At 41.6% G+C, this 23299-nt stretch overlaps 1 protein-coding gene across 1 annotated transcript; it reads right to left on the reverse strand.

The window, feature by feature from the left end:
- Nucleotides 1-18005: 18005 nt before the first annotated feature.
- Nucleotides 18006-21857, reverse strand: LOC147629241 (putative inactive receptor kinase At3g08680). The gene is made up of 2 exons (XM_086812499.1): nt 19218-21857; nt 18006-18936 (listed from the first exon to the last, which is right to left on the reverse strand). The coding sequence occupies exons 1-2, from the start codon at nt 20626-20628 to the stop codon at nt 18200-18202; spliced, it is 2148 nt and encodes a 715-aa protein (XP_086668625.1). The 5' UTR covers nt 20629-21857; the 3' UTR covers nt 18006-18199.
- Between the last annotated feature and the right edge of the window lie 1442 nt (nt 21858-23299).

Below are 23299 nucleotides of genomic sequence, written 5' to 3' on the forward strand. Positions count from 1 at the left end.
TTTTCACAATGAGGTTTGATCGCTCTAAGGATGGTTTTCTCCACTTTTTCCAACATTGTTCATGATGATGCTCACTTTTTCTCCACCATCAAGGATTTCAAGAGCTTGATAACCCTTATGCACCGCTAGAAGTGTTGCATTCGTATCATTAGTCTCATAATACTTTCCCATCGGTTGTCCAGAATTTGAGCTAATTCTGGTAGGTCCTCCCTTCCTTTAACCAATTCTAAATATTCCTCCACAGAGGCAAATCAACAGAGGCAAAGGTAATTCTTCCTTGATTGGTGGATTGGCTTGCATTCTCCTTTCCACCCAGTCTTTCATACTAGCTCATAGTTGGGGGTTTCCCTTTAACTAGGTTCCAATTGGCATTTTTATTTGTGCAGCTAGAGAAACATTGTCAACCCTGCCCACTAGACTTGATCAACATCATTATCGTAAGGCTTGGGGTTGGGATTTATCGAGTTATATAGGGGATAGTATCCTCATTCCTCAAATGTCCTTGAGAACAAATCGTTCTTTCCCTCTTCTTTAGGGTCAGTATCACCCTTGCTATGTTCTTGCATAGTCTCTGGCACATTCAAATGTTTTGATTTCTACAATGTTTCACCCAGGGTAGACTATTTCAATGGCATGACTGGCTTGCAACCATTCCTTAAACTTTTTTTGGATTTCTTGAACTAGGGTGCATTTGACCTCCAGTTTCTCTCTCTCCTTTTGTGCATTTGGGTACTCACCCACCCCTCTTGGTGTTTTGGGTTCAAGGGCTGGTTCGACTTTTTCTTATGTATCACGATTTCCTTCATTCTTGTCAGCACATTCTCTTGGCTTGTTAACTCAGGATATTGTGTCGATTATTTCCTCATCAGAACCATCCTGTAGTATCACCATGATAGAGTCTCCTTGCTTTGCTTTCTTAGCCCTTATTCTTCTTGATGTATGAGTAAAAGACTTAGCTTGAGATTCTTTGTCATTTCTTGGGGCCTTTCGTGCTTGTGCACATGTCATGACGTTAAGAAGTATTGCCCCACCACCCTTGATTTCACCCCAATCAATCAGAGTCCCATGGCTAGGTTAGTGGTCTCGTCGAAGTCTCTCATGTGCTTCTACAAAGACAGTACTCCTTAATCAGGTGGTCAATTTTGCATTTCACAACACAACTCAACCTTGGGTGTGTACTTATTTGGGTAGTTTGCGGGTTTATTGTATTGACCTTGTGAGGACACTTAGCCACACGGTGAGGTCCTTGGCAGTGATAGCATTGCAACATGGATCCATGGTGGAGACATAGCTCAGCTCCTTTCCCTTCCATTGTTGCACTATAGTTTGGAACACTAGTACTGGAGTGTTCACTTGTATTAGAAAATATTCTAGGGTTACCTCCCAAGTGTTATCTAACTCCTCCATGACTTGTCGAGGCTCCCATATAGAATCTCCTTCTTTTAAATGATCATATATTCATTACTCTAGGTGCCTGTGGTTGTGGTGGTATAGGCACTTTAGGTACTCTATAAATTCCTGGCATTTGGATTTGCATATTTCACACACTTGCCCCTATAGCATTCCGTTGCCCAGGTGGTGCTGGTAAAGCTAATGGTTGTTGTTGCATAGGAGGCAATTGAAGTTTTTATTGCTGACATGGAAACGTACACATGTTGAGGTGTATTTTTTTGGCGAACGCTTTTTGGTTTTAAGGCAAGGGGTTTCTCTCTCTACTCTTTATCTCTTTCTCTACTCTCTCTCTCTCTCTCTCTCTCTCTCTCTCTCTCTCTCTCTCTCTCAATTTACTCTAATTTCATAGCATGTTTTTAAAAAAAGACACCATACAAAGATGAAACTTCTAATATATTCTAATACTTTTACATATTTTGACCACCACCTATGAGATGTTATGCACCAGCACAACAATACAAGAAAGCATTTGAGACCTTGTAATACTATTGGGATAGTTATCATCTTTCTCTCTCCATCTTCCCTCAATTTATTATAATTTCATTGTTACTTTTTTACAAAGACACCATAAAAAGATGAAACTTCCATTATATTCCAAAGAAAAATTACAAGACTACAACATATTATGACAAACACCTACGAGATGAACAACACAAGCAACAATACATGAAAGCATGTGGGACCTTAAATATCATCTTGGACTACTCCGACTACCCCAAATTTGTAATGAAAGTGGAAACTTCTCTTTTAAAAGGAGCCTCTTTTGCCTCTTTTAAAAGAAGCCTCTTTTGCCTCTTTTAAAAGGAGCCTCTTTTGCCTCTTTTAAAAGGAGCCTCTTTTGCCTCTTCAATGATGCCAAATGCTCTCCACATCCCAATGCTGGTGCCGCTTTCACCTCTACCATGTTCTTGTCTACAAGGTCTACCACCTTCTATATTGTGAGCTTCTTGTAGAGCTCCTACACATCAGACATTGTTGTCCATGCCTCCAAAAGGGCATCTAATCTTGGACATTTTTCTTTAAGGTGCATGAAAGATGCAAGACCTTTAATTAAGATGCTTGTAAATGTCATATTATTAGAGGGATTGTTGGATGAATCCATGAAAATAGAGTTTTTTATCCAATCTATAACAATATAGAAAAATAAGGGGTGGGTGGGATGGGATGTATCCCTCAAATAAGAGCAATGGAACATGAAAATCTCTATTCAATTTATAAGGTCTCAAAAATATAATATAAAAATAACATTTGAAAGCATATAAAAATATCAAATGGCTATGCACGTGACTTACGGCATACAAAGACAACAACATAGTCTCCCTCACACTCAAACTTTCTCTCTTTCACTCAATGTGTGTGTGTGTGTGTGTGTGTGTGTGTGTGTGTGTCCCTCTCCATATCTCTCCATCTTGCTCCATTTCTCTCTATTGTTAAGTCAATAATCTTAAATGTTACACCAATACCAAAAAACAATGTCATAGCACCAAGTTAAGTGTACAAAATTGCATCAAAATAATGTGAAAATCAATAATTTATTGTCATTACAAGATAGATTACATATCAAAGAGGGCACGACAACGAGGTTGATGATGGAAGTAAAGTGGCTGCATATGGGGAGCTATACCAAAAAACAATGTCATAGCACCAAGTTAAGTGTACAAAATTGCATCAAAATAATGTGAAAATCAATAATTTATTGTCATTACAAGATAGATTACATATCAAAGAGGGCACGACAACGAGGTTGATGATGGAAGTAAAGTGGCTGCATATGGGGAGCTATACCAAATGGTGCAGGTGGGAATAGCGGCTTCACAAGTTTGGGATGTTGTGCCCATGATAAGGGCATCATATAAGGAACCATGGGGGACATATGTGGTAAGAGTCCGCACGTGAGAAGTGCTTTGTTTTAAAGATGTACACTATTGGACCCGCTTTTGGATTGGATTTGGTGAATCAAATGCGATGTATTGGCTCTGGGGACCTATGACACGCATGGATACAATTCGACCACACCCGATGAACATCAGATTGGGTGACCATGTCTTGTCATGTGTACGACCCAAGGTAGAATATTACAAATGTCATAATAAATGTAGTCAAAGGATTTCAACTGTGTTACATTGTAAATGACTTATTGTAAATGACTTGAGTTTTCACGTAGCATGCATATCTTCTAACAATTACAACATGTGAAATGAAAGAGGAGGATATAGAGGCCCAATGGCTATTTTGGGATTGTATCAATGAGGTGATGGAAAACTATGGTTGTGAAAAGGAAGATTTCTTTGGTTTCATGGTAGACGAGGCACATGCTAATTGGAATATGGTTCGGCATGCGTTCACAATGGTGGGTTGCAAAAATAATGTCCTGATAGATAGGAAAGGTCTTGCCTATTTCATTAGGAGTAGAGTATGGTTGTCCACACATCAAAGTATGTGTGCACCACATCTCAAGTTGAGCACAAATAAATGTGTGAGAAGTGGTGCATGGCTCCTACTAGTGAAGCTACATCAGTAGAGGATCAATTAATACATCAATGATGGCACAATGTTCATGTGATGGATAGAAATCTTTCAACAAATGGACTCTTGGTTGATGTTGAGATATCGAGCTCATCTAGTGAGGCGGTGGACACTGATGACCCGCCTGGGGGGGATAGGCCCCACACTTACACCACTGGCATGGTTGGTGAGATCTTGGGTGATATGCGGCCAGTGGGATGACAAAGCTGTGTGACAGCCATTCTAGAGACTGGCATAGTTATAGCGCCAGCTCATTTAGTCGGGTTCACACTATAGAGAACCCGTGTATGTATTGGTTGAGTACCTTTCATATTGTGTGTACTCTTATTCTTGTATATGGTGTGTTGAGTGTTGAGTAGAGAAGAAGAAGATTTTCAGCCTCTCACCTTGTGTGTTCTCTATTAGGGTTTTGTGAGTGTGTGTGTGCTTGCAAGAGCTCAAGCTCTCTTCCCCCCTGCATCTTTTCATGGTATCAGAGCCTGGTTTGTGCTAAGGGATGAGCTGCAAGCAAGAGAACCACAGGAAGCGGTACGAGGTTAAGAGCTTCAACTAGTCTTCCCTATTTGTGTTGGTGACTACACCCTTGTCGGGAGCTCTACGGGAGGCACCGGCAACGATCTCTGATTGAGGAGCTTTCTTCGCGGGAGTAAAGCTATAGGGCAACTATATTGTCCTATTGGACAAAATTCTGGGCCGAAAACGCATTTCGGGCGCGTCTGGACCTCCGTTTTTCAGAAAGCAGGCGATTTCGAGCACTGCGGGTAAGTCATCGATTCTTTGCAGAACTCTGTTTTAAGAACTGCAGGAAGACAGATTGACTGTGCAGACACTGTGGGTGCTGCAAAGAGGTCTACAGTTGCCATTGGGTGTATGTATGCACATTGAAGTCACTGGTTGTGACATTTGAGAGTACTACAGTACCGCTGTGCAGAAAATACAGCAGTTTGTGCAGAAAAACCAGAGTGCAGTTTCTGGTAAAATTGTGTGTTTGGCAAGATGTCTAATGATGGCATAACACAGATTGTGGCTGAGAAGCTGGATAAGAATAACTTCCATGCTTGGAGGTTCAGGTTGACGAATTTCCTGATGGGAATAGGCTATTGGGACTACATAGAAGGTGAGCAGCATGAAGAGGCACCAGAGATACCGGATATAAATCCGACTGCTCTACAGATGTGAAAGAGTTTAAAGACTGGAACCAAGGAGCCAGGAAGGTTATGTATTGGCTATCCATTAGTATACAGGACACCATGATTGGGCACATTCAGGATGCCAAGTCCCCCAAGGAGGCGTGGGACAACTTGGTAAAGCTCTATGAAACAAATACCAAGGCACGTAAGATACAGTTGAAGAATGAACTTCATACTGTGGAGAAAAAGAGCATATCTGTGAATGACTATACGGTGAAGATAAAGGGTATTGTGGAATCCCTTGCATCTATTGGTGTGTCAGTAGATGATGATGACAAGGTGGAAGTCTGTCTACGTGGTCTCGGGCCACAATACAAGGCGTTCAAGACGTCTATTCAGACTCGGGAAAACATTCCCAACTTTACAGATTTGGTGTCTATGCTGATTATCGAGCGAAGAGAAGAGCTTGGGTGGACCAGCAGCCTTCACAAAGCAAAACAGTTCAGAGCAACAGGCCTTCTACACGAGTTCAGGAAGAGGACGAGGTAGAGGAGGCCGTGGACGTGGTCAAGGAGGGGTAATCAGAATTATGGCCAGCAGCAGCAACAACAACAACAGTCCCAGAATCAACAACCAACAACAACAACAACACGCAGGTGGAAGAGGCAAATTCAGAGGCAGGGGGAGTCAAAGAGGCCGTGGAAATTGGCAAAGGCAATATAATGATGCACGTGAATGCTATTATTGTGGTAAGCTTGGACATGTGTAGTCAGAATGTTATAAGAAGCAGGCTGACATGCAAAATGAGAAAGTGCAGCAAAACAACTATGCATCCTCAAGCAGAAATAATGAGGATAATGAAAGGTTGTTTGTTATGCAGCATGTCGTGAATGCCATGTCTGAAAATGTTGATGCAGCACAAAAAGATAATGTATGGTATGTGGATTCAGGCGCTTCGAACCACATGACGAGTCATGGGGAGTGGTTCAAGGAGATGAAAAACCCGAAAAGACCAGGTTTTGTGGAACCAGGGGATGACACTGCTCATCCAATTGCCCACATTGGAGATGTGCCATTGTCTATGCAGGATGGCAAAGTGAAGTACCTTGCAGATGTACTTCACGTACCGAACATAACAAAGAATCTGGTTTTCGTTGGCCAGATGATTGAGCAGGGTTTGCAGGTTCGGTTTAACCCTGATAGGTGTTATGTTGAAGATTTCAAAGACAAGTGCAGGTTGGTTGCAAAAGGCAACAGAGTGGGCAGAATGTTTACGTTGAATGTAGACATGCTTGAAATGAGTGCTGCAATGTTTGCAAATGGTTCAGGAATTGTTGTAGACACAGACATTTGGCATAAAAGGATTGGACATGTAAATGTGCAGAGATTGAAGTCTATGCAGACAAAAGGAATTGTGACAGGGCTGCCAAAATTTAAAGTGGAAGGTATGCACAAAATATGTGAAGCATGCTAATTTGGGAAGCAAACAAAGCATGTGTTTCCACGTAACAGATATGTGAGCAGAAATGCACTAGATGTTGTGCATTCGGATGTATGGGGTCCTACGAAGACCATATCTATGGGAGGCTGCAGGTATTATGTGACTTTCATTGATGACCACACAAGGAAAGTGTGGGTATATTTCATGAAGGAGAAGAGTGAGGTGTTCACTCACTTTCAGAATTTCAGAGTTTTGGTTGAAAAGCAAACAGGGAAATATGTAAAGTGCCTAAGGTCAGATGGAGGGGGAGAGTACTTCTCCAATGAGTTCTCTGAATTTTTGAAGAAGAATGGTATTCGGAGATAGTTCACATGCAGATACACTCCGCAGCAAAATGGAGTTGCTGAGCGGAAAAACAGGCACATTGCTGAGATTGCACGAGCATTGATGGAAGAGAAAAATATGCCGCATAGCTATTGGGCTGAGGCTGTTTCTACAGCAGTATACATCATGAACAGGACTCCAACTACAGCCATACATGATGTAACTCCACAGAGGAGAGGTTTACTGGCAAAAAACTAGATTTGTATCATCTGAAAGTCTTTGGATGCATTACATATGTGCATGTGCCAGATGAGCTGAGAACTAAGCTGGATCCGAAAGCTGAAAAATGTGTGTTTATTGGATATTCCCTTGCAAAAGGGATACAGGTGTTATAACCCTGCTACACGTGAGTTGAGGGTAAGCAGGGATGTTGTCTTCGATGAGATGAGCAGCTGGTATGCTGCTGAAAAAGAAGCTGTTGGGGCTGATGTGAGTGGAAGTGTGGTTGCACAGAATGCAGGGCAGCAATCACAGTCTTTGAGTGGACCAGGAGAGTCCTCATCTAGTGGGTCTATTGATAGACCATGGAGTGGCAGGTTGCGTCATAATACCAGTCCTGCAAATGTGATTAGTACATCACGTAAAGGAAAAGAGAAAGTGGTTGAGCCCCTTGGTATGCCTGACATTTTTGCAGGGCATTCTCATGTTGATGGAGAGTCTAGTGGCTGAGATATGAGCCTTGATGAGGAGCTTGGGATCCCAGCTATGAGAACACTTGTGTAAAGAAGGCTATGGAGGCCATGAATGAAAAGCTGCGAAGATCAGGGAGAGTGAAGAACCCTGTGCAGAGATTTACATATGATGGTTATGTGGCACATCACTATGCATATATGGCAAAGGTTGTGCAGGTTGTTGAGCCCACATGCATTGATGAGGCTATTGGAAATGTGTGTTGGGAGAAAGCTTTGGATGAGGAGATGGATGCACTATATGGAAATGAAACTTGGGATTTAGTGCAATTGCCTGAAGGCAAGAAAGCCATTGGATGCAAGTGGGTGTACAAAGTTAAACATAACAGTGATGGAAGCATAAACAGGTACAAGGCTAGATTGGTAGCCAAAGGATATGCGCAGACATATGGGATTGATTATGAGGAAACTTTCAGCCTAGTTGCCAAGATGGCAATGGTGAGAGTTGTGATAGCAGTGGCTGCGTCAAAACAATGGTCTTTACATCAGATGGATGTAAAGAATGCATTCTTGCATGGGGATTTGCAAGAAGAGGTGTATATGTTGTAGCCACCTGGTTATGAGGATGTGGGTCACCCCGAGCATGTTTGCAGGTTGAAGAAAGCCTTGTATGGCTTAAAGCAAGCACCAAGAGCATGGTCTGACAAGATTTCTGAATATCTTGTCACTATTGGCTTTCATGTAGCCAATGCAGATTTCTCGCTTTATGTGAGACATGGTGATAGAGGAGTTGTGCTTGTTGTCATCTACGTAGATGACTTGATCATTACGGGGGACCATGATGCAAAGATCCTTGATGTAAAGTTCTTGCTTAGACAGAAGTTCGAGATGAAGGATCTGGGGGAGCTCAGATATTTCTTGGGCATTGAGGTGATTAGGTCACCACATGGTATTGGATTACTGCAGAGACAGTATGGCTTGGACATGTTGTCCAAGTATGGTATGACAGGCTGTAAGCCTATTTCTGTGCCATTGGATCAGAATGGCAAGTTGAGTGCAGATTCAGGAGAGATCTTGGAGGACCCTACTATGTACAGGCGCATAGTAGGAAGTTTGATATACATGACGATCACCAGACCAGATTTGAGCTATGCTGTTGGGTTGGTGAGTCAGTTTATGCAGGTTCCACGGAAACCGCATTTGGATGCAGTGAGACGCATACTGAGGTATGTGAAGTCTACTTTGCATTGTGGACTATTCTATGAGACTGGGACAGAGATATGTGTACATGGTTACACAGATGCTGATTGGGCTTGTAGTATCTCAGATAGACGATCTACCAGTGGATTCATGTTTTCTTTGGGGAGTGCTGCTGTGACTTGGAGCAGCAAGAAGCAGCCTACGGTTGCTCTTTCGAGTACAGAGGCCGAGTACAGAGGCCGAGTACAGAGGAGCTGCTATGGTAGCATGTGAGGTAGCTTGGTTGAGAAAGCTACTTGCAGATTTGGGTCTATCAGTGGATAGACAAGTCATTTTCTGTGACAACATTAGCAGTATACAGTTGGCCAGGAACCCAGTCTTTCATGCTCATACGAAGCACATAGAGGTCCACTACCACTTCGTCAGAGAGAAGGTCTTGGCAGGAGATCTTGACCTTGTTTATGTCAGCACAGAGGATCAGGTAGCTGACATCTTCACCAAAGCATTGGGTACAGAGAAGCTTCGCAGATTCAGGGCTTCGCTTGGTGTACATGAGATGGAGTTGAGCTCGAGGGGGAGTGTTGAGATATCGAGCTCATCTAGTGAGGCGGTGGACACTGATGACCCGCCTGGGGGATAGGCCCCACACTTACACCACTGGCATGGTTGGTGAGATCTTGGGTGATATGCGGCCAGTGGGATGACAGGCTGTGTGACAGCCATTCTAGAGACTAGCATAGTTATAGCGCCAGCTCATTTAGTCGGGTTCACACTATAGAGAACCCGTGTATTTATTGGTTGAGTACCTTTCATATTGCGTGTACTCTTATTCTTGTATATGGTGTGTTGAGTGTTGAGTAGAGAAGAAGAAGATTTTCAGCCTCTCACCTTGTGTGTTCTCTATTAGGGTTTTGTGAGTGTGTGTGTGTGTGCTTGCAAGAGCTCAAGCTCTCTTCCCCTCTGCATCTTTTCAGTTGAGCTGGGGGAGGTGTGCATAGCACATTGGGGTTTAGTCAATGACAACAATAGAGAGAAGTAATGATGGTCCAAATAACCCAAGAACAAACCTAGTAGAGAGCAAGCATGGGAGTTGGATTGCAGGGAAAGGATATAGACACAAGATTTCTCTTTATGATGCATGTACTACTGATATGGAAAATGAAATTTTGCAAAGCACTAAGGCAGTCTCTTACTCTCAAGGAAAGCACATATGGAGAGGACCAAGCTTAGAGAAACTAATGGAACGGTTGTCTACAAGCCTAGCCCAAGTGGTCCAAATAGTCAATTAGGCAATCGAAGGAACACCCATGTATAAGGTGCCTACCCCCCTAATCGATGACGAAGAAACTGCATGTCACAAGAGACCAGCCCATGTGGTCATTGATATTGATGATGAAGCAACACATCATCCTGAGTATACTGCACATGTACAGATCACAAATATGTAAGGAGGCAACCGGGGGAAGATCAATTTTAAGGAGCATGATACAACCACTACTCCTCAAAGAACAACAAGAGCCACAGAGTTTAGTGTGATTAAGTACATGGTGAATGAAGCAATGTTGGCAATTTGAAGGACATGCATTGGTAGCAAGGTCACATGTGTAGTAGCAGAACTCCTCGTGGTGGTAAGAGGTGTGGGAAACACATAGCCGGATCTGCAAAAGGTGTGCCTGCACCATCATTTAAAGGGTATCGTAAGCACCCAAATGGTCTCATTAGAAAATGGATGTGGTTTTGCCTTGATCATGTGCTTTATTACTATATTGTGGATGCCAACATAAACCCAAAGCCCAATATGCCACCTAAGATATGGCCAGTTGCTATGGAAAATGACCTCACAAACAAGGAGGTCTATTCATTATAGGAAGGTGGATACCAGGTGGAGAGAAGGAATGCAAAAGGTGTCATGCCCACCCCACCTAGTAGCGGCGGGGCTACAAGGTCATTAATAAACAATAAGTAATAAAGAACCACCATATGGTCCACTACGAACACATAGGCAGGTGGCTCAAGAATGCAAAATGGCATAAGAGTCAAGTACTACATGTCGATATCAGAGAAAGCGAAAAAAAAATAAAGGCCGCTTTAAAAATGAAAGCTAGGCTGGTAGAAGAAGTGCAAAGGCTAGATCACAAGCATGAAGTTTTTAAGATCGAATTGCACAGGGATGATGCACACACTAGAAAATACAATGTGTATGTGAAAGATGAACCATGTTGTACATGTCCAAATTTTACAAATACAGAATCCAAGAAGAAGCCTTACCTTGTATGCAAGCACATGTACTTCATATATTTGAGTGTTCTTGTCCTTGAGCCAGAATGAGAATATGTTTGTCCACCAACCTATCCTTTTGGACTTGGAGCTCTACAATGCCTTGTCTCGTAGGACAACCCGCCCTAATTTAGACCATTGAATGCATGGAATTTCACATGCCAAATTTTATTATTTCATATTTTGGGACTTCTGTAACCTCATTTTGTAGAGTGCAATCTCTCTCTCTCTCTCTCTCTCTCTCTCTCTCTCTCTCTCTCTCTCTCTCTCTCTCTCTCTCTCGATGGAGGGAATGTGTACAAAATTTGCGATCCCGCTTCTACACAAAGTTTGTTAAGCTTCTCATATTGCATTATGAGATTAAAGTTGAGTTTTGTTGAATATTGTTAGTCCATTGCATTTTTTAGTAAGTATTGTATTGTAGAACATGGTCTTCTATTGATGAGTGGTAATCGCGTTATAAGAATTAAAGGCTTAGAAATCTTAGGGAAATGAGAGGGGAAGAATGAGGGAGATAGAGAAGCATTATGGGCCACAAATCACATGAAGCCTTTAAGCAGGCAAGAAAGCTTTTCTGAAATTATAAGTAACAAACCAAAAAAATACATGCTCTTCCCCAAAAAATGGAAGGATGCCTTTATTATTATGATCTAGAAAATGAGAAAAGATGTCTTTATTATTGTCATTAAAAAAGAAGAAAGATTATTTTTTTGGTTGCAAAATTACAAGGAAAAGCTCTTTATGCACCTCTCCCACTCCTATAAATATAGAGACAAGCTCCATAGCACTTTGTCAATTACCATTTAGCTAAGCGTTGCTAGTAGAGTACACCACCCACAACCCTCCTACATTATTCTTGTGATGGCCGCATTAAGTGTTAGCATTGAAGTTGTTGTTGGGCATATCGCGAGGGAGGCCACCAATGCGGAGGTCAAGAAAAAGACTGTAGATGGTGCACAAGCATGGAAAAGTCTCACATCCTTAACACTTCCTGGTAGTGATGATGGTATTTCTCAAGTGAAGACCAAAGTGGTGGGCTTAATTGCGATATGGCGAGCCCATGGTTTGATTGATAATGCATTCAAGCATATGTTTCTTAAGGAAGTGCAGAAGGGAATGAACGTCGTTCGTCGCTTACTTTATGCATTCACCCCGGAGGATAAGTGAAGCCCATGGAAGTCAACAAGGTTGTGTACTTCTTATTAGTATCTTGCATACCAAGACTGAACAATAGTTATGACTAAAGAGTTGTATTTGGAAGTTGTATGTAAATGAACTTGTTTTTATTTTCACTTGTTGGTAGCAACAACCTCAATTTAGAGGATGTAAGGTTGACATGTTTCTCTCTCTCTCTCTCTCTCTCTCTCTCTCTCTCTCTCTCTCTCTCTCTCTCTCTCTCTCTCTCGCTCGATGGAGGAAATGGAGGAAGGGAATATTTTTGGAATCCACTCGTCCGATTCTAAAAAATCACTCTGCGAGAAATTTCTCACAATAAAGAAACCCCCCACATGTTGATATCATGGTTCCCAATTTGCATATAATGTGCACAGTACATTAGGGGGTGAGGCCTCACTGAGGACACTCAATGCTCATCTGATTTTGTTGGAATATTGAAAACCATACCAACTCCCATCTCAGGTATAGATGTTGGTCATCCCTTACCTCCCTTAGATTTATTTTGTCTAGTTACGCAGTACTTAGCTCCTCTAAGGCCATATCCTTAATTTATCTCTTCGAGGTTATCATGATTGTTTGACTTCAACACGTGAAGAAACTATGAAGGGACGGATTGAACGTGTCATCAGGCTAAGGCAATTTGAGCATATTGTCCTTGAAGTCGATGGCTAATTGGCAACAATCAAGCAATATTGGCATAGCAAATAACAAATAGTTGTGCATTTTGGTATCTCTCACTCCCATATAGAAGCAAGGTAACAATTACTCATCTGTTAACCTTTCTCGAGGTGGAAACCTTGAATTTAGGTTTTTCACACGCGAGACATAATCTCTCATAGATTTGTGCTCTTCTTGCTTAATGTTGTACAGTTGAGCTACAGGGCTCCACTTGTCTCCGCTTCATGTAAAATTTGGTATGAACACATTCTTAAGCTATGTAAAGTTAATCCTATCGTTAGGCTTAAGAGATCGATACCATTGGTGTGCTTTCCCTTCTAATGTAAGAGAGAATGCAAAGATTTTTGTTTAGTCGCTAAGGGGCCCACAAGTTTTACACTATCACCTAGGAATTTCTACATCAGTTTGGCCACATGCATGGGCTTGTTGACTAGTGTTTCCCTTTGTGGTAATAGTACGATGCCTAACTCCCTAGCAAACCCCTACCTATTCCTTTAACCATTCTTAATAGGTCGGTAGGTGTTGTGACTCCCATGTGAGGAGTCACTATGATTGGCTCCCTTAGTGGGGCCTCGTGCGCCACCCTTCTAGTACGGTACCTAACTCCCTAGCAAACCCTTACCTATTTCTTTAGCCATTCTTAATAGGTCGGAAGATGTTGTGACTCCCATGTGAGGAGTCACTCTGATTGGCTCCCTTAGTGGGGCCGCGTGCGCCACCCTTCTATGGATACTCCAACTCTGCCTCGGCCTCTAGCGGCTCTAGCATGTTAGCTTCCATGTGTCCATGGGTCAAAAGCGGTATATTGGGAACCTCAAGGTTTGTCTGTCACATCAGGAAGTGCTTAAACCATGTCTGATGCCATAATGTTTAAAAAACATTTAGTGTCAATCGTGAGTTGGATTTTCCCCTAGCTGGCCATGGCTAACAAGTAGTCCAATAACCATAGTTATAGTATTCGGGACATGTTTCTTGTATTATACCATTAAGGATGAGGATTCCACAAAAAAACACCCAATAGTAAGAATAGATAGTGCAAACACTCCCTTGCATTCCACCTCTTTTCCATGAATATGTAGAAGACATGCCTAGGATGGCATTTGAAATGGGAGGGGGGTTGTAACAACATATCACCTAGAGGTTGAGAGAGAGAGAGAGAGAGAGAGAGAGAGAGAGAGAGAGAGAGAGAGAGAGAGATGAGACAATTGGCACAAAAAAGTGAATACCAAATCAAAAGAGGATGGGGAATACCCGAAAAACCCTACAGACACACCAATGCTGCTCACCAACAAAGCCAACCAAAGGAGGGCAAATAAGCCACTTACAAGACAGACAAAACCCAATCACAAAGGGCAAGATAAGCCAAAGAAGAAAGTTGAAGAAAAGCAACAAGGAAACTACAAAAAATATTAAGAAATTCAAAATTTTGATGGTATATATAATAAACAAAGTGGGTGAATTTAAATTAAGCAAATATCATAGTGAAGCATTAATAATTTTCATGGGCAAGAAGGAGAAGTTTTGGTAGTTATGCATACATTATACTTATCATGGCATTGTTGTTTATTGAGCACTATATTCTATACCAAGTATCAATGGTATAAATTATTTCACCATTTGGTGGAAGGGACTTTCTATACAATACAAAGCATTTAAAAAAGGAATTCCATTACATTATTTCACCAGTTGGTTACAATATAAAGCATTTAAAGAAGAAATTCCATTAAAAAGGAATTCCATTACATTATTTCACCATTTGGTTACAATATAAAGCATTTAAAGAAGAAATTCCATTAAAATCAAAGAATGATCGGGATGTACGATGTAAATCAAGACCATTTGGTGGAAGGACTTCATTTACAAAATAAAGCATTTAAAGAAGGAATCCCATTGAATGCATTAATTCATCAAGACCATTTGGTAGAATAGAAGACTAAGGTGCCAAAGGAATTGCATCATAGTTATCAGGGAGAAGTTAGTCTCTTCTCATGATAAACAAGGATGATGAAAATTGATATCACTTGTCTATGAAGAAAATTATCATTATCTTCTTAGATGATATCATTAGTGAGGGTAAGACTCCAATATAGCACCTTAATCACTTGAGGATTGTTTTGGAGACTATTAGGGAAAGAATTGATTTTTAAGTAAGTGTGAGTTCTTTAAGTGATCATATTATCAAGATTGATGGTGTACATATAAAAGCTTAGGTAGTCATTGAATGAGAAATTATTCAAAACTATCATAAAGGTGAAGTCTTTTCAAGTTTCATACAACAATCAAAGCTTTACATTAATTTTGTTACCTCTTCAAAGTGGGCATTTTATACAATCATATCAAGTACATACCATACTTTCCACAAGTAAGTGAATGCTTACTTTAAGGATTTGAAGCATAGCATGACCAAGTGTCTACACTGCACATTGTGGATCTAAGTAAGTTTTTAGTTCAAATGGATGACATTAATTGTGCATAGGTGGAGCCTTGTTTGAGTATGCATGCCATTAATTATGCCTTATTTGAGTATGGATAGCTTCCTCTAGGTTTTGTAAGTTAAGCTCAATGATGCATGGGACCACTACACATGGTAAGGAGCTTTATGCTACCATAGAGGTCGAGACATATTGTTTTGTGGTATGTGTAGGTATATCTTTGCTTGAGTAAATCTAGTACATTATCTGAAAGCATGATGGCTAAAGTTATTACAAGACTTTGACTTTGAGAAACATTACTAAAAAACTCATGCAATAAGGTTATGGATGCCTTGAATTGGATTAGTTTTGTGAATATATTATGTTTCACTAAGATTTGGTATGATTTTACTTATTATGTGAAGGCGTATTCAGACTACTTGTTTGAGCCAAGAATGGCACAAGGTCCGGGTCGAGGAAGCCCATAATATTAAGAGGATTAAATTTTTAGGGAGGAATTTAGAAAAAATATAAATTCTTCATTTGTAATGATTTGGGATGGTGTGCTCGCTTTATCCTCTTTTGTATTTCATGAGAGCCCATGTGCTCGACATCTAGGTATTCCACTGAGCTTTGGATTTTGTGGAAAATGATTTTTCAAAAAACATAAATGCCATGTGATTGACTTAGAACACTTGATGTGATTTGAGAGCTACAAGACTACACAAGATTTCTCCCTGGTGATGGTGATGATTGGCCTTGTCTTTCAAGTCAATAGGCTAAAATGAATGCCAAGGGCTAGAGATTGTTTCGTATGTGAGCTCATTTGGTTGCAATTCATCCCTCGTGAGAACCTCACAAGGTTCTTGTTGAGAATCTTGGAATAATTTAGTTGTTAATATGAAGGGATTGTTTTAAGAAGGATAGTTTCTTAGCAGATGGTAATGTTTATCAAAATATGAAGGGATTGTTCTAAGAAGGATAGTTTCTTGGCAAATGGTAATGTTTCTCTATGTGGATTTCATTTTTATGAACTTCACTCTAGCACCAACTAAAACTGCCACCTAATCTCCAAGAGCATCCCTTGCATCAAAACACACAAGAACAAACACATAAATTGGTTGTTGGTAGCTCACTTCCCAACCATAGCTCCATGGAGCACCAACACCACGACCTTGTCCTGCACCAAATCTATGGTGTCGCATGCCACCACTACCCACCCATTTGAGGAGTCGGCTAGATCCAAGGTCTAGTTCTCGCTTAGGTCGTTCATGATCCCCCTTGGAAGGATAGTCACTTATGAGCCCTCAAATCAAATATATAGGCCTAGGGATACAATAATAGATTAATTGCTCACTTATTAATCATTATAGGATTGCACACCATTTCACGTCCATAAGTGCCCACCATAAGTCACTTATAACCTATTTGTTCCCACCCCATTTAGGTTTCCCTAGGCATAAACCTAGCCTCAAATATACATGCTAGGTGTTATGACCCAAGGGGCCATAACAATGTACATTGATAAGGAGGTTATAATTTAAAGCAAAAGAGAATATGTTATGTGATTAAAGTACATAACTAGATTGATTAATGATGCTAATTTAACAATTATAAGGCTCAATCTAAATTGACTTAAGCTTTTTTTATTATAGACTCCAAGACTATATACGTGATGGATTCCACATAATGGATGATCTCCACTTGTAAGGACTTCTAGGAGATTAAGACCTAGATCAAGCGATGACCTTGGAGAGTGGGATCCAATTGTATGGGACACGTGTAGCCTCATGCTTGTGGGTGCTACAAGGAGCTATGGTTGGGTGGTGGGTTTACCAAGAACCCTTTTGTGATAATGCTTAAGGGCATTCTTGGACTTAGGTTGTGCTTTGGATGAAAAGTATGTTTCACTTTGCGTCTCTCTCGAAAATTCTCTCAATGCTTTTCTACTTTTTAACCCCCCCAACAACTTCTGCAAATTGTCATTGCTCCGTCTGGGTCTCTTTGGACGAGTCGGTGGTTTCCGAATAGGGATGCGTGCAGGTGCCAAAACTAGCTCTTCCTCCTTGAATGGGGGGAAGGTGCCAAAACTAGGCTGAAGATTGCACACAAAAGGGCTCTTAGGGAATGAATAAACTAGCTCTTCCTCCTTGAATGGGGGCTGAAGATTTGCACACAAAAGGGCTCTTATAAGGTCACCAATGACCTTCAAAACTTCATAGCAACTCCTATAAACGAGTTAAATGTACATTTCTTTCTCTACTTCAAGCCGTCGGATCAAGAGACGCTGCTAGTCCTTGGCAAGCTTGCGCAGGGAGATCACAACCTGCAGGATCGGGGAGCGCAGGACTGATATAACCCCCGCCCTGGCCACCATAATGTGAGGGCAGCGAGAAGCTCACGCAGGACGGCGTCATAGCTGACAATTTCTTTTCTTTTCTTTTTTTGCTGTCGAGGTTGCAAGAAGGAGATGAGGCCTCTATGCGGCTAGGGTTTAACGAGGTGCTGCAGGAGGATGAGCTTCCATGGCGTTTTCATACAAGATATCAATGGACTTTAACGTTGCCGTGGGGCAGCTTCTGTGCCTTGCAGCTCCCTTCTGCAGAGGCCCATCAGGTAATCTTTAGATGTATTCATAGTGATGAGGCTCATGGGACCCATAGAAAGGTGCATGAAGATGGTTTCCATAATGACCTGAATCGATTGCAAACTCCACTCTATTAGCACAAAACCGTTTTCTTCACAAATTGAATGTGTACTAAAAATTGATGTTGATGATGGAAAGAATAGGGTGGCATGGTGGGTAAGGTATCATTTTAAGGCTCATTTGTCATGCCAAAGGATAGCTTGATTGTGCAAGCAAGCAATGCTCACTTCAGTGGATAATGAAATCAGTCAGAGATGGACTTGGGAGATGGACTCAGGAGTACTTCCTCGTAGAGCAGTGGTAGATTCTGGGGTACTCTTTAGTTCCCCGGTGGACTCCGAGGACATGGCAGGTGGAGCTAACTCATCCGAGCTGTGGAGGGGAAAGGAATCAGACGCATCCTTGATTTCTTGGATCTGCTTGTAGACGTGGCTCATTTTGGGCCGTTGATCGGGGGACACTACCACACAGTCCATTGCAAGCTTTAGCAAGGACATCATCCCTTCCAGATCTGCAGGGTTTGCGATTGCAGGACCCATGGCCACATCAAAAACCTCTGTACTCCACTCTGTCTGTGTTGCGGATTTCACATAGGCAGGGAGGTCCACAGCAGCATGTTGATTTTCTCCTTTGCCATAGTGTGAGGGCAGCTTGCCTGTGAGAAGCTCAAGAAGGAGGACTCCATAACAAAAAACATCAGTTTTGTAGGTGAGCTTGTGCGAGGAGATGAACTCTGGGGCAGTGCAGGCCACTATGTGATAAGAGTTTAGTGAGAGGTTGTTATGAAGAAGAGGGGCTAGTCCGTAGTCTGTGAGGCACGCTTCCATGGCCTTGTTAAACAGTATGTTACTGGACTTTATGTTGCCATGGGGCAGCTTCTGGTACTTGCACTCCCTATGCAGGTACACCAAACCTTGGGCAACTTCACGTGCAACCTTTAGGCGAGACCTCCAGTCTAGTGAAGCCTGGTCTCTTCTGCGTTTTCCTGCAGGTTCCATTGGTACACTCTTAGAAAGCCCTACTTTGCTGTTTATAAACCATCATTACTATCCATAGCTTAGAAACCCTGATTGTTGTGCTGAACCATGGTTTTCATCCAAACCTTATTTAACCTTATCTAGTTGAACACAAGCATTCATGGCCTAGAAAACCCTAACTTACTGATTACATACATCACACAGCAACCAAGATGCATACATCAGCATCCTTAACCTAGAAAACTTACAAGAAGCTATCATGGCACCAGCATAGATCACATAAACTCACCATGAAGAAAGGTGAAGAGGCTGGATTTTGGCATGTAGGAGTAGACAAGAAGCTTCTCATCCTTGGCATAATAGTAGGCTAGGATGGGCACCAAGTTGGGATGATGGAGGCCTCCTAAGAGCTGTGTTTGCTGCTCAAATTCTTTTTTCTCACAAGCATTGAAGCCCTTTCCCAGCCTCTTCACAACCACAGTAAGTCCTCTCTCCTCCAGGATGGCCTTGTATGATGTCCCCAAGCCCCCTTTGCCAAGCAGCTCAGCGGATGCCCTTAGCAAGTCTTCAAGCTCAAAGGCATCTTTCGATCTCAGCTCATCACTGACGAGCACTATCTTGCTCTTCTCCATGTCATACCGTTCAGGGCTTTCACTCGTTGTAGTTGACAAGTCCTTCATTGACTCCTGGTCACGGTCTTGAGCTTGTTCTCCTTTGTTCTCTACCACCTTGCTCTTCTTATTCTCTGATCTGTTTGCACTTTGTCCCCCTTTCTTCTTCTTCTTCTTCCCTTTATCGTTTGTCACCATGGCTTTAGATTTCCTCCTATAGTGCCAGAGGAAGGCTAGCGTTATCAGCATCAATACTGCAAAATCTCCCACTACGATACCCACAATGTCCCTTGCTACCAACGACCCTTTCTTTTTCTTCTGATCCCCCCTGCAAGTTACGTTCAAAGGAATCCCACAAAGACCTGGGTTGTGCAAGAAAGATGATCCATTGAAGGAGTGCTGCATGGTATTTGTACCTGGTATCTCTCCGCTAAGCTGGTTATCAGACACATTGAAAACCTTCAGAGTTGGCTGATCAAAAGCTGGAATACTACCGCTGAGCGAGTTGTTCTGGAGGCTAAGCTCGCGCAGGTCGGCAAGAGAGGCAAGGGAGTTGGGTATTGAGCCAGTAAGATTGTTGTTTGAGAGGCTGAGCACATTGAGACGCGGAGTTGTGGAAAAGATGTCAAAGATAGGGCCTTCAAACGCATTGTCTTGCAGCCAAATTGCCCTCAAGAAAGGGCTACTCAAACTGGGAAGCTTGCCAGCAAGGGCGTTATCTTTCAAGCTGAGCTTTCTGAGCTTGTCAAGCTTACTCAAAGCATCATCAGGGATGGTGCCCTTCAACTGTTGGGATTCTAGGATCAAATTCCAAACCCTCCCTTTGTTGCATTGCACTCCAACCCAATTCAAATTGCATGGATCATCCCCTTGCCAGCTTTTTACTAGTACATGCCCATCATCCACTGCATTCATGAAGTTAATCAACCCTTGATGATCTGCTTGATCACCTCTCACACCCATGCTGATAATTGAAACTTCGATCCAAATCGACCATATTAGATGAAACAAATCTATGGTTCTCCATGACCGCCCATGTGGTGCTTTGGCCCTTTCATTCATGAGCAATACTCTCTTTTTGGAGAGCATTGCTTTACAGATTTGCTAAGCCTGAGCAAAGTTCTGATGAGTTTGGGGTTGCAACTTAAGCTTTCACAAATCAAATGGGCTAAACTATGCAGTGGGCAGTGAGAGAAGTTATGTAGCAGAGGTCAGTTTTTGAATTTACAACTAATTTAGGCAAAATTAAACTATGTATAAGCTTAGGGAAACCCCTTGTGATCAAAACAATGGGCCTTACTTTGCCCAGTTCACATATAAAATAATGGCATTTGCCCTAATTAACATAGCATAATGAGCTGAGCCCATCTTTGTCATCATTGTGGCGAAAACATCAGAGAAGGGAAATCACCGACATTTAATCAAACACAGATGACTGAGCTAAGCTTAGCCAATCTAAGCTGGGTTAGACAAAGTCTAAAAAGGAGAAAGTTTAATTTAACAAAACCAAAGGTGCCGTCCAGGACTCCGCCCAACACGAGAATGAGAAAAAGAAGGAAGCGAGGTCGGCACTGCCTCGAAGGCATCGCTGGGCTTGTCGTCGCACAGAATGCATTTGATTAGAACGCTGCCTTTTCGTTAATCTTTGATCAATTTATGGTACAAACAACAGAATATATATTTTATTAGATTAACGAATTTCTCTAAACAGCCTGCTCATCTTATTAAAAATAAATTTGATTATAATTTAATGTATTATATTATATCATGTAAGTATACAAGGTTATTTTATTATACAACTGATTCAGTACTATTATAATAAATACTAGTGGGCTAAAGTGTGCCGTGCTCGTATATAATTCCCAGTTTGACATTTTCCAAATTTCTAAAGTGATAGGAGCCTACCTCTCCTTGAACCTCCAAATTGTCTACTGAACTTCCAAATTCTTGCCATGTGGAAGTTTCATGAAACTCTTCCTTTATATAACATAGAGATATGAGCTTGCCTTTGTTTTTCATCACCTATTTTCTTGAAGAGTCTCTAAACAATTAGTTACGATGCAAGTAGCGAAATAATGTTAGGATTGATAGTTGCCAAAAATGTGTAGGCAAAATATTTTTTTAATTAATTAATTAACCAACACGTTATAAAAGTACGTTGTATGGTATAAATCGTAAATATGGCTTTTAAAAAAAATACAACGGCAAGGGCATGGCATATGGGTTAGTATTGGAGCACCTTCAAATGGGTCAACATGACAATTCCCATAGGGTAGGGATCAACAAAGGTATCAAGAACTCCTACACTCACACAATATCCACTAGCAAGCAAGCATGCATCAAAGAGAGAAAGCGTAACCGTGAAGATATCCCAAAATCTATTACATGCACTCGACGCCGATACAAAAAGATGTGTCGAACATATCTTCGAAGTTGATGATGCGATGGGCTAGTCAACATTGAGAAACATCTTGATTCTTCTAATGAACATGATGCAGAAGGCACGTTTGCAGCAGACACGGATTCAGGTTCACATGGTGCATTACCACAGCATAGCATACTTCCTACACAAGAACAAACAAAGAGGGATGAAAGAGATGTGCAAGCACATGCGTTGCTTGCTTTGTCAGTTAAGAGGAGTATCATTTCTCATATTTGGTCATGCAAGACTGCTAAACATGCTTGGGATGCACTTGTGTCATTGCACCAGGTATGTAATGAAGTACATGTTGCTTATATACGCAAGCAATTAGAGTCAGAGCATATGGAGGAGGGAGACTCCGTGGATAATTTTTTTAACAAAAATCAAGGATTTTAAGGAGCAGTTGGCCAATGTTGATGAAATATATCATGACAGTTCATTGGCGCCTATTCTCTTGAATGCGTTACCGGATTCGTATCAAGGTTTGGCTTCTACCATCAGACTCATGTGATGAAAGGCAATCCAAATGTCTTGAAGTTTGAGGAGTTGTAAGCTCGAAGATATCCCAAAATCTATTACATACACTCAACGCGGATATAAAAAGATGTGTCGAACATATCTTCGAAGTTGATGATGTGATAGGCTAGTCGGCATTGAGAAACTCCTGGTTCTTCTAATCAAGATGATGTAGAAGGCACATCTGCAGACAAGGACTTAATTTCACATGGTGCATTACCACAGCATAACATACCTCCTAACAAAGTGGGATGGAAGTGATGCGCAAGCACATGCATCGCTTTCTTTGTCAGTTAAGAGGAGTATCATTTCTCACATTCAGTCATGCAAAACTGCTAAACATGCTTGGGATACACTTGCATCATTGTACCAAGTATGTAATGAAGCACGTGTTGCTTATATATGCAAGCAATTAGAGTTAGAGCATATGGATGAGGGAGAGTCCATGGACAGTTTCTTTACAAAATCAAGGACTTTAAGGAGCAGTTGCCAAGAATACAGCCCTCACAAACATGTGATATAGGGGCTTCAAGATGTGGCAGCTTAGACACCATATCGTGTTTATGCAAACACAACAAACTGCCAAAGTTCAAGTAACCAAAGCGTACATGCCACAGCTTAGCATCACCCATTACCTTTGTGGAAGAAACTGTACATGCAGCATGCCTTTGTCTTTCAAATGCATCTAGCATGTAAAGGCCATGAGACAAAGTACTAGAAGCAACAATTGTCTTGCCATCACTATGATCATGAACAATACATCTGCCAGCCTCAAACTGAACCACTAAGCCAGCCTTAGTAATGACAGAGACAGATAACAAG

The sequence above is a fragment of the Cibotium barometz genome, chromosome 18 (assembly GCF_041138505.1).
Source record: "Cibotium barometz isolate CiBa-2024 chromosome 18, ASM4113850v1, whole genome shotgun sequence".
Classification (NCBI taxonomy): Eukaryota; Viridiplantae; Streptophyta; class Polypodiopsida; order Cyatheales; family Cibotiaceae; genus Cibotium; species Cibotium barometz.